The sequence below is a fragment of the Cyclopterus lumpus genome, chromosome 25 (genome assembly GCF_009769545.1).
Source record: "Cyclopterus lumpus isolate fCycLum1 chromosome 25, fCycLum1.pri, whole genome shotgun sequence".
NCBI classification, from domain to species: Eukaryota; Metazoa; Chordata; class Actinopteri; order Perciformes; family Cyclopteridae; genus Cyclopterus; species Cyclopterus lumpus.
Window position 1 is genome coordinate 8,128,498 of NC_046990.1, and position 25,247 is coordinate 8,153,744.

Sequence of the window (25,247 nt, forward strand, 5' to 3'; positions counted from 1 at the left end):
TTTGTAATATTAATGGAGCAATGTTAAAGAAACATTTTACAAAGTACGGTTTTAGAAAATAATCATTGTATTTGCTGGACATCTGATCCTACAGAGTAACAAGACACTAAAAACAATCAGTTGTTTGGTAATGGACTCAACAAATGTTGCTCCGAGGATTTACAATTAGCATGGTAGAAATCGTAGCAACGCCCATTTCTCTGGTGCTATCCTGGCCCGTCTGTGATGCCTTCATAAGAGTGTGGAAAAATGTAATTGTGTGGTGAGTTAATTAGGTTGGAAAGTCCGAATATCGTTAAGACACTCGAAACATTACGTGTGCGCTAAGGCACCATGTCAATAACCAATAGCAAATATACGAAAATGTTATTCCGAAATAACTATACCGGTAATTCTGCATAACGATGCTTTCACTTACAATATATAATAAATATGTTGGCTTGAAAATAATAGCTACACATTTATTTATATGTTTAAGTCAGTTTTTATAATAATATAATAATCTGCTATGGTACTGTTGGGATTTACAACCGGGAAACTGCACATTACGAGCGACAGTGAAGGCAACGTTTCTCCTCCAGTCAAAACGGAGCCATATGAGGTGAATCTGGCTTGCTCCGCGGTCACATTGTGGTGGTCAGCTAACGGAGGCGTATTATCTTACGATGATATCAGCTAGCTTGCTAGTTAGCTAACTTAGTTTGTCACCGCAACCATAATTTGATTTAGTTAGCTTTCTGGCTGTCTCGTCGGGCCGATGTTGCTGGCGGAAGAGGGTTTACATGTATCGTCATCCATCATGTTGAAGTCGTTCCGTTATTTTTAGCTAACGTTAGCTCTGCAGGATAGCGCAGCTAATAGTGGCAAGCGAAGCGTGACTAATCGGTCTGTCTGAAAAACAATACCAATGGAGCAGTGGCAGGACGCGGCCTCTCAGCAGTTCAAGCTGCTTACAACTCGTTTGAATGGACTGTTGTCCAATGGTTTGGGGCTGCTGCGCTCCGAGCTCGGCGTGGATTTGGGTCTGAAGCCTGAGCTTATTCCACCATGGGTGATCCTCTTAGCGGCGTGTACCGGGCTGGTGCTGATGGTCGCTCTGTGGGCCTCAGCCTGTCGGTCTCTCTTCAAGAAACGACCCACTGAAAGCGCCTTGGACGACGGCATTGAAGTAAAGCGGGGTGTCGGTAAACCGGAAGAACCGAAGAAAAAGAAGAAGAAGTCGGAAAAGGCACGTAGCGTAAATGCAACCAACTGAAATCTTTTCCTAGCTTGATAGCAGTGTCGTTAGCAAGGCTAGTTTGTCAAGCTAACGCCACAGTGACAGTTGAATCTCATGTCATGGCCACAACCCCTAGCTAGCTTCAGGCTATTGTCCAACCTGGCTATGCTAACCTTAGGCGCTGGTAATTATCGATTGCTTGAAAGGAATAGTAACTGAAAATTGTCCTTTTACATGTTCATTGCAGAAAGCCCAGCCAAATGGGAGAGCTGTTGCTGAACCACAGGAAGAAGCCATTGCGTCGGAAGAGATAGTGCCACATCACCAGACGCCAACACCAGAAGTCAAGGCTGAAAAGGTTGCAGAGGTAAAAGACCACCACGACATGCTGTTGTGACCTGAAACATCTTGATTTGTCCAGTGTGATGCATGTGCCCAGGTTGTGTTTGTATTAATAATTGCCCTTCGCTGCACATATTAATTTTTTTGGACTCCACTGTGTAAATCACACCCTGCCATGATGTAACCAGACCAGCTGCCAGTGTTGGGTTACAGTTTGTTAACTCTGCACAATTCTTGGAAGGTGGCTCCTGTCTTTGGACGGCACACAGTCAGCCATATCGTCTAATGCCACCCTCTGGATAGCACACAGTGGTGCCAAAGGTGCTGGATTCATATTCAAAATATGTAAATGTACATACACTCAGAAATGGAAATAGTGTTCAAAAAAAGGATATGTAACATATCGAGAGTCTTGGATATAGTTTCACTTATAAATAGATGTGGCTTGAGCCATGCTGACTTGACAGCCCGTGGTGCAGTCCGCATTGGGGCTGCTCTCCCAGTTGTTGTCCCTGGAGGTGAAATCATGTGTCCTGTGAAGTATCTCCACTGTTTCTTTAAACCCGGTCGCAAAATCCCAGATGTGTTGTTTTTTTTAACTTTCTTTTTCTACTTTATGCCCACTGTTTTTCTACTTCTAGTTAAAGAAGTCCAAGAAGAAGGCCAAACAGGCTGTTAAGGAGACAAAGACCAGGACTGCAGATGGCAAAGAACCAGAAGAAGGTGAAATATTATATCAGATCATGAATCGGGTCAAAGTGACGTCCGTGTACTGTATCCCCTCTTTGAGGAGGCTTGTCTTTGTTAATTTATTTTGGTGAGCCACCATTTTCCGTGAGACAAAAGGAATGACTGAATTGTGCAAATTAATTTGTTTGTGGCCTTTGAAAAAAAATATATATATATATATTTGTACCCAATATGTTGTGGTAACAATAGGACCTGTGTTGGTCCCTTTTTTTTTTTTCTCAGCAAAAAAATATTTAGTGTGTATTTGAACAGTCTTTCTTTGTCCTGCCTAATCCATACAGTGTCATCACTAATCCCATAAGGAAACCTTGCAGTAATTTGGAACTAATTCTACATGCACTTGATGGTACTTTTCAGGCACATGGGAGACCAAGGTCAGCAACAAGGAGAAGCGCGAGCAACGCAAGAAGGATAAGGGTTCCAGTGATGGCTCCGCCAGTCCTGGAGGAGGGGACACGCAAGCAAGCGTTCCCCCAGAGCAGCCCAAGGCCTCCGCAGCCCCTGCACCTGCCAGCCAGAAGAAGAAAAAAGGTGGCTTTTAAAAGACGTAACTCTTAAAACCATGTATATTTTAATTTAGACTGAAGTCAGGTTTTTTTTTTCAATTGGAAGAGGGAATGAGTTGGCAATAGTTTTGTGTTTTCTTATTGTTTTATCTTCTTTTTACTTGTACGTTTTCACACAAATCACAAACCCTCCAGGTCATCTTGGGCAAACATCCTGGAATGAACCTGGAGAGGGATGTTTTTGACTGTTGTTCAGCAGAGGCTGTTGTTGCTCTTTAAATGCCTGAATTTAATTGACTCCCAGAGTGAGTTTTCCCCGGAGGTGTTTCCACCGAGTTGTGTGCATGCTCCCTTCATTAACAGGCTCTCATGGATAGAGTACTTGACATATATTACCTTTTAACAAAAAATATTTTCCTTTTAGGAGACTCTGGGAAAGTGAAGTCAGAGAAGATTGAGTCTGCAGTATCTCAAGGTAACTATTAGCAGTGAACGCTTCCCCTATTGACTAGTTATCAGTTCAGAAAGACACCCCAAAACTGATCTTATTAATGCAAAGTCTTTAACCGATGAAAAGTTCTCAATACTTCTCTGGGAACTCTCACATTTGATGTGTTGCCAACTTGATATTTGTTTTATTCTGCCGGAGTATCAAGTTTCTCTCTTGTTGTTAGTTAACAGCAGTGAGGTGGTAGCAGTGGCTGCTACTTTGACAGATGTGACTGTAAAGGCTCCTGCTCCAAAGACGGACCCCTGGACAACCAGTAGAGAGCCAGCGTCACCGTGGAGAGTGGAGATCGATGGTAACAACGTTTTATTACTGAATAACCAAATAAACCTAGATGTTTTAAATTTAAGATTATGCAAATTCTCACCTGCAGAATTTGGAACGTGTTAACAACAAATGGAACTAAACTTAACTGTTTGTAGAGCAACACTGGGGTTTTCTATTGTGACTAATATGTGTCATATCAAGCAATAGCTGAATTTAGAAGGGAAGCATTTTGGTAAGTTAACAGTGTTAAATATTGACCTCCTACCATCTGTGGAATGTTTCAGAGTCGTGGACTGTGATTGACAGGGGCATGGCCACAACGGAGCAAAATCTGGTGTCTTTACCTGGACTGGGTGTTAGCACTGCTGGTAAGTATACAATAAGAACCGGTGGTGGGTTTAACCTGGCTCACACCCCAAGATGGCAGCGGTTAAAGTCTTAAGGATGGCAGGTTGAGTCATTGGTCTTGTGTCTCTGCAGAGCCCGTGCCTGTGAGCAACCTGCCCTGGCTAAGTCAGCCCAGAGTGGAAGACGAGTGGTCTGGACACAGTAAGGACTCAGCGATATTTACTGCAGATGTGACTTTCCACCCCCACCACACTTCAAGCTATTTTCTGATGGTATTTGTGTTGCTCAGATGGTGGTTCAGTGGACCCTAGCTCTGACTGGAACGCCCCCTCTGAAGCCTGGGGCAACTATGAAGAGCCCACTCCTGAGACCCCTCCTGCTCTGGAGAAACCCTTCCCTCAGCCCGCCACGGTGGATCTGTTGATTGGAGCGGCTGTAAGTGTATCCAGGCTTGGGACAAAACATAGCATTAGGGTAGTTTCCTGAAAGTAAAAAAAAACCAAATAACAACCTAGTAATTGACGACTCCTCTGGGTGCAGTTCCCAGAGCAGCTGTTCTGGTTCTCTGCCCTGCCTGTTGCCCTGATGCTCATAGAAGTGACTCAACACAACATACGGCAGTCGATTAGAGTACTACACACATGGCAGACATTTTGTCAGCATGAGAAATACTGGTGTGATTGATATCATGAATGATAATGAACATAAATGTATTTATAGTGATATGCGTTGCTGTTTGTCAATGTTTTTGGTCGATTTTGACTTAACTGATCGACCACCTCATCAATCTTACATTGCACTCCCATAACTGTCAGATTCATGATATACAGTAAAACAATGTTTTTAAAGACTATAAAATGGGGCAATAAAAAAATGACACAAATAGGATTTAGATTAAAATGGAGTAGAATAAAATATAGCCGGTTTTACCATGACGGTCTAGTAAATTGACTCCACACTTCCGGATCAGCCCCACCTGATGCAATTTATTTTAATTGTGGTTGTCAAAAATGGCACCGTGGCAAAGTAAGGAAGTTACTAAATCCTCCACACCACGGCTTAAAGTGCTCTGTATAACTGAAGTCTCTCCTTCCCAAGAGAGATCCTGCAGCGCTTGTTCCGAATGTTTCTCCACATGTTCGGACTGTCACGGTCACGCTTGCTGCTCTGTTTTGCTGTTCATTTTGGTCAGTTTTCCGTGTGCCTAATCCATGTGTTTCTGCCAGGACGATGATGAAGATGAGAAGGACAAGGGAGAGACGGCCGGTGATGGAGCGGCTAAAACTAAAAAGAAGAAAAAGAAGAAGAAAAAGGCTGCTGAGGAGGGAGGAGCGGCTGGCCAGGTAACTGCTAGTGAGAATAACACTAACAATGTGCACATAAAAACCAAGGGAGCCTGTTGTATGATTATTCAAACACTCAATGTAGAACGCTTTGTGGCCATGTACTTCTAAATGTATTTTACTGGGTGCATCTAACCTGTATAATCCTGTAATAATTCATAGCTATGTACTAATTATTACATGGGAGTCTTCTCTGCTATCTGTGTTTTCTCTGTTTGACGTGCAAAAAGGATTCTTGGCCCTGTTGATCAGCTGATTCACATTAGTTTATTTTGAGTTCAGCACACGGTTTGGGTGTAAACTTTGCCTGTGTCCCGTGAAGGGCGAGGAGCCAGAGAAGGAGGTGGCACCCAGAGCCTCCGTGAAGAAGCAGCCACCCGTTCAGGAAAACGCTGCTGCCGTCCAGCCTGTCAAAGCAGCTGCGGTCGAGGTCAGTGGTCGGACGCCAGAGCAGATCATCTGAAGAGCATATTTCTGATTTTCCTCATTTAAAATGGTTAACAATTAGCGGCCTCGTTCATTCATCTCTCGCTGAGGTGGTCTCCAGACTAAAGAAAAAAGGGAAATGCTCCCCTTTCTTGTAGGCGCGAGCAGAGCAACCGGTGAAGGACAACATATCCCAGAAACCCCCTGTCACACAAGTGCCACAGAAGCCAACTGATGGAGAGCCCACTGCCAAGAACAACCTTTCTGCTTCAACACAACAAAGTAAGCACAATTGAACCAGAGTGAGAAAATACATGCTCGATATGTTTGTTAGTAATTTATGGAGGTGCACGAAATGACTGAGGCTTGAGAAATATTACAGGCAGGTGTCAGGTCTGTCATTTTGAAATGCCCTTTCCTGCCCCAAGCAGCTTTCTTTATTAGCTTGTCTTAATAGTTAAGCTTTTTAAATGGGGAATGCAATTACAGACATTAGAAAATTGGGTTATTACGTACGGATACAACTTTAAATGGCCATAAACTTGCATATATATATATATATATATATATATATATATACATACATACATACATATACATATTTTCTAGTAGTGCGTGTGTGTGTTTTAGAATTCACATTCATCATGAGTTCTCTAAACCATGTGTGTCTAATATGTAACGTAGTTCTTCAGATAAAGACCAAAGATCAGGTGTATCATTTATCAGTTACATCATTTGATTAACTGGGTTTAGCAGTAACCTCTAACAATTAGACTCTCTAATTACGTTTCCTTTTTGAAAAATATGGATCTATCCATTTCCAGTAATAGTCCATATTTCCACGATACCCCTACATGCACATTGTTTTAATCTATTTATATAAATATACATATAAATTGTCAGCCTACTGAGAACTGTTTTTAAATATAGCTTACTGGTTGTTAGTCTACTAACCAGCTTATTTAATTTAAATGGTGTACATTACCTCACTGCTCCTCATGCCTACTAAATGATATCTATACCAGAAAGATCAGAGTTAATGATGCCAATAGTTTCTTATTTAAACTGCACCAGATGCAGATTTCTTTAACTTTCCTCAAGGCAGGAATCGGCACATTTCCTGTCCTGCATCATCCTTTTACTGAGCCATCATATTATATTGGCCCTTTTAGAAGAAGCATCATGCAATCTTTTCTCAGCAGACTTGACATAGCCTACTCTGCATTTGAGGAAGCTTGAAAAATGTAGAAAACCACGTGACTCACGCGTGAAGAGTTGTTCGACTAATCACACTCTGCCTCTTTGTGTCTCCTCAGAAAAGCCTGAGGAGAGCCAAGGGCCCAAACCAGCAAAGAAGAAGAAGGCGAGGAGAGAGACATGAGACCGAGTCCCCTCTGCAGACCTCTGTATGCAAAAGACTTCATATCCTGTTTATGCAACACCTTTTGTGACAAGAACTTTGAACTAAGGTCTTCATGATGGACTTAAACCTTCCAAATCAGTCTGGAAAATGAAACTGCTTTTACACACGTTTGTCAGCCGATCGTGTTGAAAACTGAATCTGATGTAACGCGGTGTTAATGATTTTTAAGTATGAATTTGATACTCTTGATTCTGTCTTCTAATTCCACTAAATCAAGTAACGGAAAGAGTTGTATTGTACTAATTAGATGTAGAAAATACTGATCTTGTTTAGAAGTCTCGATGTTGTGTTGGTGGCTAACGCCTGGAGTTTCCTGCATAGTGAATGAAATACGGTCAACATGCTTGAGGTCACTCAACACTGGGCCGTGTCATCGAGTTGGCCTTTTTTTGCTTTTGCAGCCTTTTTTTTAAAAACATTTTTGCTCTTACGCTTCGTGAGCCGCGGTGGCTGCTGGTCGAAAAAAAAGAGCCGAGCGATCAAAATGTCTGCGTCCCGTGAACGGCTCCAAGCGGCGTCGGCGTTTGTGACGTGTACGAGGCGGAAAAAGGGAATCATGTCTGCTCTGTAATTCTGCATTCTTATCTGTGACTGCACCATTTTGAGTCCTCTGGTTTGTCCCTTGTCCGATGTTGTACCGCAGTGTTTCGAGACGTTCCCTTGCTGTTTTTACGATCTGTGGCCAGAGCCGTGTGGGAGCCTCCGATCGTAGCCGTACTTTTGCAGTGTCATCAGCCTCTTCATGATTTTTCCACCTGCGGTTGATTCAAAAGTCTTCAGAACCTTTTGTAAAAACCAGTTTGTAAGAAAAGAAAAGCTAAAGCCATATGTAAAAAGACTAAATAAAGGCCAGTTTTTCTATATTTGGGATACTCTATATTGCAGGTTTTTTTGGCGGGGGGAGGGGGGGGGCAGCAACCCACTGCTGTGTAATGTTAAATGAAACGGGATGACTGAATAAGACGTTATTAACTCCGCTATCAGAACACACAGCGTTTCATTAGCTGTCAGGTTGAAGCCTTGGGCCTCGAGGCTAACCTTTACAAAATACATACTCTGCCTAGTTAACTATTTAGATCATTCAAAGATAATGTATTGTCATTCCACAACACTCTTCTGTCCTTAACAGAAAAAGACCCCGGGCATTTTAGAAATTTGAGTTAAGTAATTCACTGTCAGTGGAAAATGTGATGATTTGTCAACAAGGTGAAATGAGTGTTTACCATTTGTTCCAGCGGGGAAATAGTCTTAAAGTCCAATTTGATGATAGTAAATGTCTGTAATTGTGCAAAAATATTAAATGATTAAACATCAGCTACATGTTCTATTATTTTTGTCAAATCAAAGTAACTGAATTCATCTTTAAACAAGCACACAGACATGTTCCGCTTGAGAGTAGATGTGTGGCCCATTTCTAATTCCATATATTTACAGTACCTGCACATGTGTTTATTAACGAGTGAGTCTGTAATTAGCTGAACCAGAAAATGCAAAAGGAGCAGCTGGAGAACCTCAGGGAGGATCATCAGAAGCTGCTCATCCGCATCCAAGAGGAGATCATAAAGAGCCGAGGATTCTGGACTCGGTAAAGCAAAATATATTGAAAATGTCAAAGCCCTCATATCTCATAGCAAACTCATTTATTACAGTTTTTTCGACCTATTGCTTCTACCTTTTAATAATGGATTTAGACAAACTATATTGTGACTTTTTTAGGACTTCCTTTTTAACAATACTGTGCTTTTTCAACATACTATGACTTTTTAAATTTTTTTGGCATACCATACTTTGACTTTGGTAAAGCTGACACAGTATGACTTTTCTAATTTAATTCAATTCAGTTTAGCCCAAAATTACAAATTTGCCTCAGAGGGCTTTACAATCTGTACACATACGACATCCCTGACCGTTCACCTCACAACGGATGAGGAAAAACTCCCAAAAAAATAGAAAGTGAAGAAACCTTAAGTAGAGCAACAGAGGAGGATCCCTCTCCCCAGATGGACAGAAGCAATAGATGTCATGTGTACAGAATGAACAGAGTTACAGAGTTACAACACATTCAATGAATAATGAGTAGTAGGCATGGACCACGATCCAGATTTACACAATCCATGAAACAGAAGGAGAAAGAGAGGGGGGGGCATACTATTTGACCATACCATATTACTAAAACTATAGGCATTTGTACAAGTACGAGGCAAAGCAACAACTACTAACACAAAAGCTACTACAACAACTAATACTCCTGCTGCAACAATGACAACTATTACAACTACCACTACTAGTTGATTTAATAGTTACAAGTCTTAAGAGAAATTAGGGAAATTTATACATCTACAAATCCTATAAAATAAACCACACTAGAAAGGATTCCTTGCAATAGAACAAATGCGTCATAATCCTACACTCTTAAAGACCATAGTTTATTGTTGTCGTTTTATTTACAAGGACAGTCAGAGTGTAAATGGTCCTCGACTGCCACCCACAGGAAGGTTACAGTAACAACAGGCCGATTCATCCCAGACAACAAGCACAAATAATGAAAACCGTATTGTATTACATTAATAAATGGATGTTATACTACCCTCTAACACAGTTCAGTCTATTATATGAATCACATGCGTCATAATAAAAACAAATAAATAATCACATAATATCCAAGTGCATGAGTGGAAAGGCTACCCAACATTGTATATTATTGTGGTCTGCCTTTATTTACTTATTGGGTAAATATAGTTCAAATCTATGAGCTGTTAAAAACCTCAAGGCAGATATAATTGTCAAACGCCACCAAGTGTTTAAGTCATTGTGGGCATCATAATTTAACTATTCATTCGATGGCCTTTTATAGCCTATTTGTAAACACGATTTATAATTATTAATAAATGATTCTCTCCAGCCTATTCTGTTTATTGTTAACTTGTTATTGTTTTAACGAGTTCTTACCACTATTATATGTGTCATCGCTGCATTTCTGAAGATCCTGGATATGTATTGGTCCCTTTAGAAAGTTAGTTCAGATGTTAATAAATAATACTATTTGGAATAACTGCTTATTAATTTGCTTTGTATCAGGTTATAACTGACTTAAAGTATTTATGGGCATTCAACCCACAGCTCCAACAGTTTATAGATAAGTAACATCCAATTTGTGTGTCAAACAAAAGTATTTACCAATAAGCATTAAAAAGAGCTATCACTCCGCACGTTTTCCTTGATATCATTGGCATCTTCAGTGACTTAGCTGTACCAGCCATTTTCCTCTTTTATAAAAACTCGAGTTTTTTTAGAGCACACAACACTGCACACATATTGCCTATTTTGTTGTCCCTCACTACAACTTAGGTTGCCATGGTGACAGCTTGCTAGCTGTAGATGGAGCAATACAAGTTATGGTATTTAACAGGCGCGCTCAAACATGGCCCAGGTTTACAGCCCAGAGTGGTTCATCCTGTCAAACACGAACGATCTTTTCACTTCTCATTCAGCGCCTGTGAAATAATGCAACGCGCACCTTTCCACTGACATCACATCATACTACCGTCCTAACAGCAGACCGTCCAATCAGCGGCCGAGGGGCGGCGCAGAGCCGGCGCGGCTGTCCAATCGACGGATAGCGTGAGCTCTGCTCACCGGCACGTCACTTCTGATTCGAGGGTTGAGCCGCGGAGGAGGCGGGACGTGAGACCACCGAATCCGAAGTAGTGCGCGTTTCTCATTATCATAAAATATTCCGCAGCATCCCACCGACTGTCTGTGAGCAAGTTGTCATGAGTTCCAAGGAGTAACCTTTTGTTTTGGGTTGTCCGACTTGCTTTTTTGAAACACCATGAAGAGGAATTATTAATTGCGTGGTAGTGGTCTGTCACCGTAAAAAAAAAAATTTAAAAAACGGTTTCTCAGCACTAGTGCTAAGAAACATATTTCTTTGTATTTATTTTTTTAAATCACAAAAGATGTGGGCCTTTCTGGGAATAGCCAGCTTCACATACCTTTACAAAAAATCCAACACAGTCTTGACTTACGCTCACAAAGAGCTTCTAATGGCCGCAGCCTTATTTCTGACAGTCGGCCTGCTGCTGTCGTACGTCAGATATTTTCATAGTCTCAGAGTCTCTCAGGTATTACATTTGCCCCTGAGCCTCTTGTCCTTCGTACCTGTTATCAACAATTTCATCCCCCAAACCTCAACACAGAGGAGCCAGGAGACGGAGAACAGCTGTAAAAAGGTAAGCCAACTCGTCTGGCGACATGTTTGTCTAATAATGTGAACAAAGGAAGACGAAGAGCAAAACAAGAGACTAAGTATCGTTTCCCCCCCATTTAACTGAAGTAATTTATATAAAATGTAATATCTTTATCCCTGGAAAAAAGTATGATTTCCTATTCTCAAATTTTAATCTAGCACTTTCACAAGATATATATATATATATATATATATATATATATATATATATATATATATATATATATATCCAAAGACTACAACTGAAATAAGAGAGCTGTAGCTGGTTATTGGATGAAGTATAGCAAATTTTCATTTTCCAATGTTTGCCTTACAGTACAGTTCAGTTTGGACTTCACACTGTGTGTAACGAGACTCTGCACTCCGTTTGTTTCCAGAGCCGGAGAACAAGGAACAGAGTAGATACAGAGTCCTCCGCCTCACCGAGGGCCTCGGCCGCTGGCTCTTCGGTGGCCCCGGAGCCAGATGTGGTGATAGTTGGGGCGGGGGTCCTGGGCTCTGCCTTGGCGGCCGTCCTAGCCCGGGACGGGAGGAGGGTGACGGTGGTGGAGAGGGACCTGAAAGAGCCTGACCGGATAGTGGGGGAGCTGCTGCAGCCTGGAGGATTCAGGGCGCTCAAAGAGCTTGGACTGGAAGGTCAGTGATGGAAGCTGCTTCCCTCAGTGACCTGCATATATATATATATATATATATATATATATATATATATATATATATATATATATATATATATATATATATATTACTTGTCACATTGTTATTTAATGGAGTTCCTCAAACATCACATCCAAAACAAATCTCTGGAAAACCCAGCTGATTTTTGTTAATCGTCTAAATAACTAACAAATTAACCCGTCTGGACTAAATCACTGTAAATTGTAAATATCTAAGTGGGTTACATGATGTGTACCTCAAACAACTTTATCAGCACATCATTTTAGCCAACGAAAGGCAGAATTTCTATGCAGTCTTTCTTCATGAGGAATTCCTTAAATCTTTTCCTAAATGCTCAAAGGGACTACATCGTACTCTATAATGATTTTTAAAAAAAAACCTTTAAAGCAACATTAATATTCCTGTTTTATAGTAAGTTATTTTCTGTAATATTTATGCAGTATCCCCTTTTAAAAATGTCCATTCTTCACGCTTTTCAGTAAAATGCATCTTGAATAATGTCATTGGATGGAATGGTACCAGACATGTCTTCCATTTTATCTGCAAGCCGAGTGCGTGAATGATGACGGCGTGCTGTGAAAGTAACCTGTCGCGTACGTGTTGCCCTCAGGTTCAGTGGAGGGTCTGGATGCCCACGTGGTGAGCGGCTATGTGATCCACGACATGGAGAGCAGGACAGAGGTAGAGATCCCCTACCCGCAGGGGGAGGACCGAACCAAGTGTGGACGCGCTTTCCATCACGGTCGATTCATCATGGGCCTGAGGAGAACTGCCCTGGCTCAGCCAAAGTGAGTAGAGTAGAGTCTCTGTCTCACACACACACACACACACACACACACACACACACACACACACACACACACACACACACACCAACTAGCTAATTGGATGGCATTGTTTTTGACAGCACTGTTGTTCACAGGTTGCTAATTTATTCTGCCCTGTTAAGCCAAACGTTCATGTTCTACAGGACTACGGTGAAATTACAAATTTATATAATCTATTTAAGATTTGGGTTCATGTGGAGCAATATTTACACAAATTATCAGTTATTATCAGTAGAAAAGAGACTGATGGTTAACTCAAAGGGCCTAAACAGCTCTCGTTTTTACAATCAAATCAATATTTCTAATAGGCATTTATCTTGTTCCAGTAGCTTTCTCCTGTCATGTTGCCCAGGCTACTCTAGCTTGTGGAGGCGATGTCCCTAACTGCCTAATTGCGCCCCCCAGTGTCACATTCATAGAAGGCACCGTGACCAGTTTGCAGGAAGAGGACGGCTGTATAACCGGGGTGCAGTACAAGGATAAAGAAACTGGGGACATCAAGGTGAGAAGACGAGCCTTGTGTGTCCTCCCCCCCCTCCCCCCTCACCTCGTGAAAAGAAACAGTCCATTTAATGCAAAGGGGTGTACGATGACTGTGAACCTGTGTCCTGTAGGAAATCCATGCGCCGCTGACTGTTGTGGCTGACGGCTGTTTCTCTAAGTTCAGAAAGAGTCTGGTTTCTGGTAAAGCTCACACCTCCTCTCACTTTGTTGGATGCCTCATGAAGGTAAATACCACTCAGCGCCGTTGCTATAGCCCCACTGTAATGTATTAAGATAAGATAAGATAAAATAATCCTTTATTAGTCCCTCAGTGGGGAAATTACAGGATTACAGCAGCATTGCTCACAGTAATAAGTAAAACAAGTAGAATAATAACAGAAATAAGATAAAAGAGTAAAAAACAAGAAGAATATTATATTGTTAAATATTGTCTGGTCCCAGCTTTGTGTGAATCATTCCTCAAATTTTTTTTACCATATTGAGAGATTTTATAGACAAAATGAATGATCAATTTATTTAGAGAACAATGAGCAGATAAGTCAAAAATAATCACCAGTTGCAAATCTGTGATACTTTTGACAATAAATACTTAGTAGGGCGACCGTGGCTCAGTGGTGAGCAGGGTCGCCCTTCAATCAGAGGATCGGCGGTTCGATCCCCAGCTCCGTTAGTCCATGTCGATGTGTGGCAAGACACTTAACCCGTAGCTATTCTACGGTGTGTGAATGTTAGTTACTCCAGATGTGCAAGTGGAACCTTAGCTCCTCCCATCAGGGTAAGAGTGGATGAATGACGTCATATAGTGTTAAAGCGCGTTGAGTGGTCGGAAGACTAGAAAAGCATTACAAGTACAGGTCCATTTGCCATTTACTAGCTTTGGAACGTTACATGCCATTTAATATGTGATTGAGTATAAAAAGTCTCAAAGTATTGATTGAAACGAGAGGTTATCAATCCAGCGGCTCACTGTGCTTCTCCCACAGGACTGTCCGCAGTTTAAAGCCAACCATGCTGAGCTGGTGCTGGCCAACCCTAACCCGGTGCTCATCTACCAGATCTCCTCCTCGGACACCAGAGTACTCGTGGACATCAGGGGGGAGATGCCTCGCAACCTCTCAGAGTACATGGCTGAGAAGATTTACCCTCAGCTGCCAGGTAAAAGACACACAAGATGCATTTGGAAAAAGTCTCTGAGGTTTTATTCTTAAGTTATTATTTGGAATGAAAAATGACCTTTGGCCTATGCACGATGAATGATAAAAAGCATTTTTATAATGCCAGTGATGCCAGACATCCTGGTAGGTGGGAGCATATCCACAGTGCTGCCTGTGCCGATGTGTGTGTGTGTGTGTGTGTGTGTGTGTGTGTGTGTGTGTGTGTGTGTGTGTGTGTGTGGCCAAGGGGGATACATATTTGACATTCATGGTGTGCTAACCTTGACAGAGATCCGGCTGAAATGGCGAAGTCAGTCACACTGATGCATTAATAAAACGTACATTCAGACGCCAAAAGAAAAAGGCTTTTTCACTGCATGTGCCCAGAGTGCACCTTTGAGTTTTCATGCACAGAGCAATCTGAGTGATCGGCAGCCTGCTCTCTCTCTTCCCCTGTTTCTCTCAGAGCATTTAAAGGAGCCTTTCATGGGGGCACTACAGAACGATCGACTCAGGTCCATGCCTGCCAGCTTCCTCCCTCCCTCCCCTGTCAACAAGCCAGGTACGAAAGTGCTGTTAGACGGCCAGGGGGAATCTATTGAACTGATTTCATTTGTTATGCTAAGCTAAGCTAAACAGCTGTTGGCTATAACTAGTGTAACTAACTAAAGTAGGCTACAATGTGTTAATTAGTGAGCTTTAGATGTGCTTTGGAGGAAAAGGCTATGCTATGCTAAGTTATGCTATGCTTGACAACAACTGGTGATGTATTTCGTATGAGAGACAAACAGCAGTCTGTCGTTTGCAGGCGTGCTTCTCCTGGGTGATGCTTACAACATGAGGCATCCTCTGACGGGAGGAGGGATGAGTGTTGCTCTCAACGATGTTCGCATCTGGAGGAGTCTGCTCGAAAACATCCCGGATCTATACGACAACAGGGCTATGCTGCAGGTGAACACAACAACTCACTGTTTCAATATAATCCATTAAAACGGTTATTAATGTATAAGGTATGACAACAATAAGGCCTGTGTACGTGTATGACAGCAAGTAGAAGCTGTATTTGCCTTGTCCTGTTATTCCCTCTACTGTAGGTGAGCACTTTTGTTTTTCTTCTCAACAGGCAAAGAAAAAATTCCACTGGCAACGCAAGTCATCACATTCTTTCGTGGTGAATGTGTTGGCCCAAGCCCTGTATGAGCTGTTTGCAGCCACAGACAGTAAGTCACTGCCTGCCTCTGCATGATTAAAAGCAATGACAGTGGATTAGAGATGATTATTATTATTATTATGTCATTACAAAAGTATAAAAGTCTGCAATTATTTTTAAACAGCACTTCATGGTCATTTTGAGTCTCACGTGCCTGATTTGTGTTAACCAGATTCTCTTCATGAGCTGAGAAAAGCCTGCTTCCAGTACTTCCAGCTTGGTGGAGAGTGCATCGCTGGGCCTATTGGACTCCTCTCAGTGTAAGCAATCAATAATGTCTTCCACAATAACAGGATAGACAGAACCGCCTAACATGGCATGATGGAATCCATTCTTGGGTTAAGGGAATTGTTCCACATTTTGGGAAATAAGCTTTTTGCTTTGCTTACTTTTTGAGTGTAAGATGAGAAGATTGATACCACGCTCGTATCTCTGCACCCTTAATTTAAAACTAAAGCATGCTAGCTTAGCTTAGCATTAAACATGGATATGTGACGAGCTTGACTATTTCTCTTCCAATGGCAGCCTCCCATTGACGTCAAGGCTCCAAGAATGCTATGCTAATGCTAGCATTAAGCTAAAGCGTACTAGTTGTGCTGTATCTTACCTCGTACAGACATGAGTGGTATCGATCTTATATTTCCCAAAATGTCAAAATGATTCCTTTTAAATACAATAATAAATACAAAGGACTTAATGACATTGTGATCTTTACCAGGTTGACCCCCAAACCCATGACCCTCATCGGACACTTCTTCGCCGTGGCACTGTACGCGATTTACATCACCTTCAAGTCCGAGTCTTGGTGCACCAAACCTCGAGCTTTGTTCAAGAGCGGAGCCATCCTGTACCGAGCCTGCACCGTCATGTTTCCACTCATCTACTCCGAGCTCAAGTACCTGGTGTACTGAAGGCGTCTCTACACCTGGACACAGCGGTGTGTGGTCTTCACGGTCACGCCGTAATTGGAAGCACAACAAAGCTCGAAATGTTGGTATAAGTCGTCTGCCCTCCCTGCTGAAAAAAAGCACTGTTGCCGTATCAAGCCATTTGACTGTTGAGGATTTCCCACAATGTGCCCATGCCTGACTGAAGATGGCGTCGTCTTAATGCCCTACTTAATGCCTTCTTTCAATTGGGACATATTATTCAACAATGCCTTGGTGTAGCCCAGTTCTTCGTGGACGTTTAATACTGTGGAAATTACTCCTGCTCAACAGAACCGCTATGTGGAACATGGCATCTGAATTTTATAATTATTATTTTTGCAATGGAGTCACTGCTGTATATTTTCCTGCTGAGCTAATCTTTGCTGTATTTAATACGGGAATCCTCTTGTAATGATGATATATTGCATTACAAGAATGCATAACTTTTTTTTAATCTAGAATCACAGATGGGATGTTATGAAAAAGAAAGCTGTCTGAATGTTGCATTTCATAAAATAATCCAGGATATTTTCAGCCTTGTGTAATGATCACGTCCTGCCTTCCTGATACGCTGGCTCTCTTCATATATATATATATATATATTTTTTTTTTAAATAAATATATATATATATATATTTTTTTTTTTTAAAAATAAATATATAAATATATATATTTATATATATAAATATATATATTTTTGTATAAATATATATATTTATATATATATATATATAAATATATATATTTTTGTATAAATATATATATATTTTTATTATAAATATATATATATATATTTTAAATAAATATATATATAAATATATATATTTTTGTATAAATATATATATTTTTTTATTATTATAAATATATATATTTAAATAGAAAAAAGGAGAGAGATATGGACATGTTTTGGTTTCTACACTGCTGACAGTGCAGCCGACAAAAATAAAAGCATGATCCCTGCACTATTTTAGTCCTTCTGGATGTCATTAAAGACGTGCCGCAGCACGCCTGGAGGAAGTGTGTGCTTGACGGGGACTGACGCTCATATCAGGACCAGTCAGGGGTGATGCTCAGGCAGTGTTGGTCCTGTGCTGAGGCACACCGAGGAAGTGCCGACATGTAATTCACCACTGGTGCGTTTACCTGTGCCTGCACTTGGCTCGACAGACAAGAAGTGTCTCTCGAGTTTCCTGTTTTATTACAAATAAAATATCTGACAATAGGCTTTTATATACCAGTTCTGAGTAATGTGGACTAACCCTACAGGACAAATACTAAGACAAGTGACCGTTAGATGGACGGTTTCTGCTCTGCCTCGGATAAAGTTCCTCTGCTGTGTTTTAGCATTGGAATTCAGGAGACGCATACTGGAACATGATCAATCGTTAAGATTGCAAGAGTTTTTAGAATTAATTTGGTATTTGCTGCAGCTTTTAATATCTGAATTGTTTTCAATTAAATCACAGTAGGAACACTTATGCCCACCCCCCCCATCATCTATCTATAACAATAAATGTAGCAGTCGGCCACTGATCAGAGCAGGTTGAATATATATAACTCAAGGCCTACAAAGTACTTGCTGGGTAAAATGACAATTAAAAAAAGTTAGTTTGCTATTATTGTCATTTAAATTCACCTTATAAAAACATTTGATGTGCTGTATACCAACACGTTCTTCAACTATTGTTTATACGAACAAAGACCCACGTTGAGTGGCACTGTATATTATTATTTGGAAAATCAAGCTTCTTTCAAGGTCACTGAACATATGAGCTTCCTCAGATACACAAATCTACAAGGATGTTCAGTGACCAAGTGTGTGTGTGTGTGTGTATGTATATATATATATATATATATATATATATATATATATATATATATATATATAGTATCCTGTGGAGATTGAGAAATAACTTTCTCTGACTGCTAAATAGGTAAAACAAATAAAAGTCAAATAAAAACATCACTAATTCAGTCAGACCCCAGCTTACAACAATTAATTCACCTTTATTGTTATTTATACATCACTGATACATTGTATTCTGGTGAAATAATTGGAAGAATTATCCATTTTATTCTTTGTGACTCTCCACAAGGACATAGACTGGTGTGGAAGACCAGAAAAGGGGGCAGAACGCTCCTTAAGTACTGTACACGTGTCCCATCACCCACCCACCCACATACCTACCTGTACCTATGGAGACTCACCTGACAGCCTTGCTGCCATGTCTCACCACATTCAACCCCCCTTTCCTACCAGAGTAATCCTCCTTTTGAGACAGAGCGTTGGGGCATACCCTTATTGATATTGGTAGCAGCAAGCTTTCTACTAACAGTTAACATCTTAGTGATCTAAACAAAAAAGTACTGTACAGCTACTGCTAAGAGAATATAATAACCTGGCCGTGACGCTTTCACACCAGATTAAAGTGCTAGAAGCAACCCACACTTTATAATTTATATATATATATATATATATATATATATATATATATATATATATATATATATATATATATATATATATATATATATATATACACACACACACATACATATATATATATATATATCTATATATATATATACACATACATATATCTATATATATATATATATATATATATACACACATATATATATGAACAAATCTACTATTTAAACATTAATTTACATGGTAATATACATTATATTGTAACAGCTGAAATATCAGCACAAATAGATCACTGTCACACTTAATAGCAAAATATATATGATTATATATATATATATATATATATATATATATATATATATATATATATATATATATAATCATATATACCAATATATAATTGTCATATATGCATGTAAAACAGTTAACCACGTCTCAGGCTTTTCGAATGAACGAACAAAAAAGCAATCGTGTATCAAGACGTAAAAGTTTTTACAAGTTTCTCTCTTGAAAGACCGACAGGCGGCGGCAAAAGTGCCGCGGCCCGCACAGGTAGCTGAGGTCACAGGACAGTTATTTGCATATTCCACAAATCTATTGCAACACGTTACTGTCTACAAACAGTACAGCCAGCGTCCTGCGAGAGGAGCCGGTGTTAGCTGGACGCACATGTACACCCACTGAACAGAACGTCACGACGATGGGTGATCTGATTATAGCTATGTGCTTTCAGACGGTGTGCTATGACTGTGAACAACAGGAGGACGACAATACACAATACTCTATAGTTGAGCCTCTAGAAGACAACCCCCCACACGGTACTGTAAAAAGACTAACGTACCCCCCCCCCCAGCAAATATTCTCTCCTATCCAAGTCAAATGTCATCCTATCCTGCTGCTGATGGGCTCATATATCGGTGTTTTACCACAAATCACAACGTAAATGTGACACTCAACCATCACCGTCGAGAGTAATGGAATGTGTTCAACTTTTGTCTCGTTTCCTTCCCTCTAACCGGGTCTCTCCCTGCCGATGCTGACGGCACAGTGACTAACAATCTACTGAATGAACCGAGTTCTGGGGGGGGGGGGGGGGTGTCTGAGAAGGGTGCTGGGGACTCCTTGAGGTTCTGTGAAGTTCAGATACACTATCCGGGCCAGTGGTGCAGTTCTCCTTTCCTTGCAGCAGTCCCAAACACCAGCCGCCGCCACCTTCACCAGCTCTCAGGTAAGAGGAAGGGTGATGGCCCATTTCCCCTAATTTCCTCCTCATCCCACAATCCCGTCACCATCATTCCACATTTGCTTTACACACTCCCCCTGCTCTGCAAAGACGCTGCACAAGGCTGTAACAAGATACACACAAAGGTAATTTTTCACAAAGAAAAAAAGCTCCGTAATAACTGCAGTAGTAACGCACAACAAGCATCCGATAGCTGGCTTCCGGCCCGGGGCGCCCTGGTGATGTGCAGTTAAGTTTTGGGGCGTTGCCATTGTTCTAAAGGAGGAGGACCCCTCGGTTTGCCCTTTGCAGGACTTGTTTTTTTTTTTTTTTCTTCCCTGTGGTTCACTGTTCCGTTACTCAAACGCCCAGATCTCTATGTCCTGAACATAGAAATCCTCCTTTTTCGAGAGCATGGGGTTCCCAAATGTTTTACAGGAGTGACTCCTGCCGTGGTAGAGGTCTCCGTCCAGCCACAGGCCAAACTCACCGCTGAAGGGAAAGAGAACAAACTAAGCAGGGGGTCACACACCTTTTCATCCAGGGCTGGTGCATCTTTCTTCAGAACTAAACAGTCTTGGGCAATTAACACAATTGATCTGCCTCTTCAAAAATAATTATTTCATTTAGCTGCTCTACTTTCAACTATATTGCATGGTTAGATTTAATTAAAACTAGAACTGATTTCTGACACATCAATAGGCAGCTTGGACTCACCTTCCTCCACCAAAAGCTAAGGAGTCCATATCTCCCTTCATGAAGAACATGTTGTCCCCAGTCCATTTGTACACCTGTTGCAGACACAACACAGCACATGGAAGAAGACATGTTAAATGCTGACATTGTAGGTCCAGAAGTTGTCAACAGAACAGATGCAGGTCTACCTGCTGCGTGACTTTGGTGTGTTACAGGGTTACAAGTCACACAATAACACAAACAAACCCACCGAGTGTTATGAAGTATTGTTTATATCAATGGAGTCTGGTGGCTTTGAAAAGAGCATCGACGGCTACAATGGCTTCAGTTCAGGCCATTTGGTGGCAAGGTAAAGCAGCGAAAATATCCAACATAATATATAGCGCGTACTTAAAACTGAAAATTCCACAGCAGATCATTGCATAACTTCTGTTTCGGTGCTCCTGTCCTCTTCCCCAAACTGGAGGCGTGCAGATGGTCATCTACTGTAAGTGATGGTGGATGAGTACCTCATACGGCTTCAACTATCCCTTTAATGAAGAGATTCAAGCCAGTAAGTGGAGAATTGCTATGGGAGCGTCTCGTTTTTCTTGTATCACCTGTGGTACAAGTTCTTGTTTGTAGAAAAATGGAGACAATTCCAGGGAAAAGCGGTGCAGTTAATTTGTTGCTTTCAGCCAATTCATCTCACTAACTCTGGCTTGAGTCCATTAAGTGTAAATGTTTTCAACAAGAGAGCAGAAGCAAGAATGCCCAGGAGTTGATGAGCTGTATCATGTATAAAGATATGGAGACAGATATTTATTACAGTCCTTGTGAGGACCAGAGTGGGTCTGGGTGTCACATGCGTCGAGAAAAGCGAATTCACAGAACGCATGATGTTACATGATGCGTCACACAAGACAGTGCCTTGCATAAGTATTAATTCGTCACCATTTGTGTTATAACAACAGATTAAAAATGTAGAAGGTTCTAAAAAAAAAAAAATATCCCAAGATTTGAACATCTCACGGAGCACCATAAAATCCATCATCAGAAAATGAAAATAATATGGCACTAGCAGAAAGCCAACACTGCCCATCAGCAGCGAAACAAACAAACATTTGGCTAATTTACATACAAACAACCAACATCTAAAAACGTATGTACCTCAAACTCTGGGTTGAAGCTGAAGAGGAAGGTCTCTCCTGTGCCATAAAAGCCATCGCTGACTTTAAAGGGCTCCGACGCCAACGCACCAAACACCTGGAGAAAGAGAACACGGGTACGATTGGGACACCACTCTGACACCATTAGAACGTGATTCACGCTTTAAGTCCCGACGCAGTGCACCATTTACATTCTGTTGAATTGGCAGCTTACCTGGCCATCGCTGTCCTTAATAACCATGAGCACCGGGGTGTCCTGGCCCTGCATGGCTCTGTACAGACTCTTAATGCTCATGCCATGCTTTGATGTGCCAAAGGCCAGCGTCCATGGGTACCCAATGGTCCGAGGTGGGAGATTCCTGGCAAGCTGGGAATAAAGAAAAAAAGGGAGGATGAAAAAAGACGAGAAAAGGAAATGAAACACAGAAAGGGGCCACAGCCACCAATGCTCAATTACATCTGCGGTGAACCTTTTAACACCGTCTGGTGTTTAGAGAAGAGTAACAGGGCTCCGAACACACACAGTCGCCTCAGGAGAAAGAGAGGTCTGGCCCTCCCTGAGAGCGCCCGCTGCCGCTCACAGACTGGAGGATCAGCGGTGGCCGGGGAGATAAAAGGCGCTGGAGGAGCGGTGCAGTTCAGGCTTCATTTTAAACAGGCAGATAAAACAGACACTCACTAAAACATGGAATTACAGTTTGCTGCACCATTTCCTCTGGATGGAACAAGGGCCTTTAAAAAGTGTTTGTTTGCTCTCCAATAATTTATCGGCCCCTCTGCTCATTTTTCTTGTTGGTTCAGACAAGCAGTGGCGTCACCAGCAGTTGGAAAGCGCACCACGAGGAGATGAACCTCGGCCTTGAGCTACGGGCTCTGTCCTCGGGGTGATGAGGGAATGCTGCACGTTGGCAATTTATAATTATATCTTCCATTTAGGTTTTAGAATAAAGTCATCCTCCTAGAATGAAAAAGTCCTTCATCTGAATTCTCAGTTTGAATAAAGCGATTCATCGGATGAACTTAGTTTGTCTTATGAATTTAATGAATGAAGTGTGCAATAAGCGGGAGAGCACATATCACATGTTTTTGAAAAGCTAAAAACCAACAAATATAGACTGAAGCACAATAATTGGCTATAAAAACATGTGAATTGCAGAAATGATTAGATCCAACTTTTTTTCCAATTAATTTAAACTCAACTACGCTAAGGAGCTATTGGAAATGTTTGGATCACACAAGCAGACACAGCCACCACTGGAATCTACGGCTACAATATAATTAAAAGTATTTGTAGTAGTAGTAGTAGTAGTACCGTGGTGGCTGCAGTAGCCTCATTTCTATCTGCAACGGTGTAGAAATACTGTGTTTAAAACGAATGAATAGGACAAAAGTGATTTAGTAATCGAATGTCTTGTGAAGAGTTCAACCTGTTAATAAGCTACATTTTTTGGAACTTGAATCATTGTATTTTTTTATTTAATTTTATTGCCGTTTAAATTTAGGCTATTGTATGGCTTTTAAAACATACGTTAATTCGTAGTTCTATGTGGCCGGAATTCAGGAATATTAACCATACATTTTATTTTAGTAACAGTCGAGTGTAAACAACCCACTGACGCCTACTGCTGATGATGCCATCTATAAATATTATTATTCCTGCGTAATGTTTTCCTCTTCCCACTTAACAACTGTAGGGTCGACAGATGTAAAAAAAAATGGTTATTACAGCAGTGAACACATTTATTCCCCTCAGTGCACGGTAGACAAAAAATCCTGAAAGGAAGCTCCAGAAATAAATGACGGTTAGTTTTTTTTTTTACTGATTTGAAAGAGAAATGAGCAGGAAGTCCTCTGCGTTTGCATCTTTGAATTCAAGCCAACCACATGACCTACAGACCACATTATATAAAGTATATCCATTTCAAGTATAAGTCTAGTATACTTATTGGAAATATATATTTTTTTTAATCAAATCCCATAAAAAGAAATACATAAATGTATAAGCCTCTCTCAATAACTTTGCTAATTACAATATATAATTATATTAAAGGAACAATGTCACACTATGGCACACAGGATTAAGATATATGCAGTTAGTATGATCCCTTTATTTCTGCTTTTGACCATAAGAAAAGTACAAAAGATTGCCTGCCTTAACCTTTAAATGTGCATTAGCACATAGTTAAATGTACAGCAGTGTTGCATTGGAGCAGGGTTGTGCAACAGTCTGTACCTTCTCTATCTGGTCGGCCTCCAGGAGATCACTGGATTCTCGGAGGTTGGGTTTGAACGTTTCTGGCTCCAGCTCCGTCTTGATGGACGTGCCCTGCTTGGAGTTCACCTCTTCCTTGGTGGTGATCTACAGACACAAGCACATGTCAGAGATGCATATACACGCACAGGGTTTAACAGTCGGCTTCAATAAGGCACCGACACTGAATGGGTTCAATTACAGCTATCTGTCATAAACCTACAATTTTGTTTTGCATCATATCGGGCTACTCCTACATAGTGAGGCTATCTAAAGCAGTAACAACACGGTTTTACTAAACGGCTCTAGGATAAAGGCTGGCACTGCATGAAGAAACTCTCCTTTAACCAAAGCAACCTGAGCAACAATTTTAAATGAACAATGTTCCTGCCAAAATTATAAACCGCAGTGTTTGCTGGCGACACACTGATAATCCAACAGTTTGATGACGACAGCTGAATATCTTCCTGCTGTCTGCCGGTGCCAGACGACTTTGATTGGTTTGGCAGAACTAGGCAGAGACCCTTTCTGGGAGAGGAGAATGCAAAGTGAATGTGGAAAATCAACCCAATGAATAATTTGCACTCCAGTTTGACATTTTCTCCGACCAACAGACTGTTTGGGTTATTTATCTTTCTCGATAACAGAGGCTGATTGTGGAGCGCTTCACCACTGGTGGCTAGGATGCTCTCATGTTTCAGGCCTCCTTCAAAATGGGGCCTACCTGCATTGTCCTCAGAAAACATTACTCACTCACCCCCTCCCCCCCCCCCCCCCCCGTCAAGGGAGTCTTACTTCCACGCCCTCACACCATCA

The 25,247-nt window shown here is 41.1% G+C and overlaps 3 protein-coding genes across 8 annotated transcripts in view; 2 read left to right on the forward strand and 1 right to left on the reverse strand.

Moving 5' to 3' along the window:
- Positions 1 to 572: 572 nt before the first annotated feature.
- On the forward strand, positions 573 to 8,446 carry LOC117728037 (protein LYRIC-like). 2 transcript variants are annotated; one of them, XM_034528713.1, is made up of 13 exons: positions 573 to 1,228; positions 1,467 to 1,586; positions 2,203 to 2,284; positions 2,669 to 2,842; positions 3,242 to 3,292; positions 3,492 to 3,620; positions 3,877 to 3,960; positions 4,073 to 4,141; positions 4,230 to 4,375; positions 5,167 to 5,283; positions 5,606 to 5,713; positions 5,868 to 5,991; positions 7,026 to 8,446. In XM_034528713.1, the coding sequence occupies exons 1-13, from the start codon at positions 908 to 910 to the stop codon at positions 7,088 to 7,090; spliced, it is 1,590 nt and encodes a 529-aa protein (XP_034384604.1). In that variant the 5' UTR covers positions 573 to 907; the 3' UTR covers positions 7,091 to 8,446. The 2 variants fall into 2 exon arrangements, with proteins under 2 accessions (XP_034384604.1, XP_034384606.1); XM_034528715.1 differs by having other exon boundaries at positions 3,245 to 3,292.
- A 2,409-nt stretch (positions 8,447 to 10,855) lies between these two features.
- On the forward strand, positions 10,856 to 17,214 carry sqlea (squalene epoxidase a). Its single transcript, XM_034529105.1, has 11 exons — positions 10,856 to 11,364; positions 11,759 to 12,017; positions 12,667 to 12,844; positions 13,289 to 13,385; positions 13,498 to 13,611; positions 14,371 to 14,542; positions 15,008 to 15,103; positions 15,350 to 15,492; positions 15,665 to 15,761; positions 15,924 to 16,011; positions 16,470 to 17,214. Exons 1-11 carry the CDS (start codon positions 11,092 to 11,094, stop codon positions 16,660 to 16,662), a joined length of 1,710 nt encoding a protein of 569 aa, XP_034384996.1. The 5' UTR covers positions 10,856 to 11,091; the 3' UTR covers positions 16,663 to 17,214.
- Positions 17,215 to 20,641: 3,427 nt separating this feature from the next.
- Positions 20,642 to 25,247, reverse strand: part of oxr1a (oxidation resistance 1a) — a 47,994-nt gene continuing 43,388 nt past the window's right edge. For 4 of the 5 annotated variants that reach the window (XM_034529217.1, XM_034529218.1, XM_034529216.1 and 1 more), the window contains 5 exons: positions 24,414 to 24,539; positions 22,395 to 22,547; positions 22,182 to 22,277; positions 21,054 to 21,127; positions 20,642 to 20,828 (listed from right to left, as the gene is read on the reverse strand). In XM_034529217.1, the coding sequence (XP_034385108.1) occupies positions 20,693 to 20,828; positions 21,054 to 21,127; positions 22,182 to 22,277; positions 22,395 to 22,547; positions 24,414 to 24,539 (585 nt within the window). In that variant the 3' untranslated portion in view covers positions 20,642 to 20,692. The other variant, XM_034529220.1, reaches the window with a different exon arrangement.

What these genes read in the sequence shown, in the direction of transcription:
- LOC117728037 (XM_034528713.1), top strand. Translation starts at nt 908, where the DNA reads ATGGAGCAGTGGCAGGACGCGGCCTCTCAGCAGTTCAAGCTGCTTACA. An exon ending in AGAAGAAGAAGTCGGAAAAG is followed by an intron (nt 1,229 to 1,466) that starts GCACGTAGCGTA and finishes TGTTCATTGCAG; the next exon opens with AAAGCCCAGCCAAATGGGAG. An exon ending in AGACGAGTGGTCTGGACACA is followed by an intron (nt 4,142 to 4,229) that starts GTAAGGACTCAG and finishes TGTGTTGCTCAG; the next exon opens with ATGGTGGTTCAGTGGACCCT.
- sqlea (XM_034529105.1), top strand. Translation starts at nt 11,092, where the DNA reads ATGTGGGCCTTTCTGGGAATAGCCAGCTTCACATACCTTTACAAAAAA. An exon ending in CGGAGAACAGCTGTAAAAAG is followed by an intron (nt 11,365 to 11,758) that starts GTAAGCCAACTC and finishes GTTTGTTTCCAG; the next exon opens with AGCCGGAGAACAAGGAACAG. An exon ending in CCTATTGGACTCCTCTCAGT is followed by an intron (nt 16,012 to 16,469) that starts GTAAGCAATCAA and finishes GATCTTTACCAG; the next exon opens with GTTGACCCCCAAACCCATGA.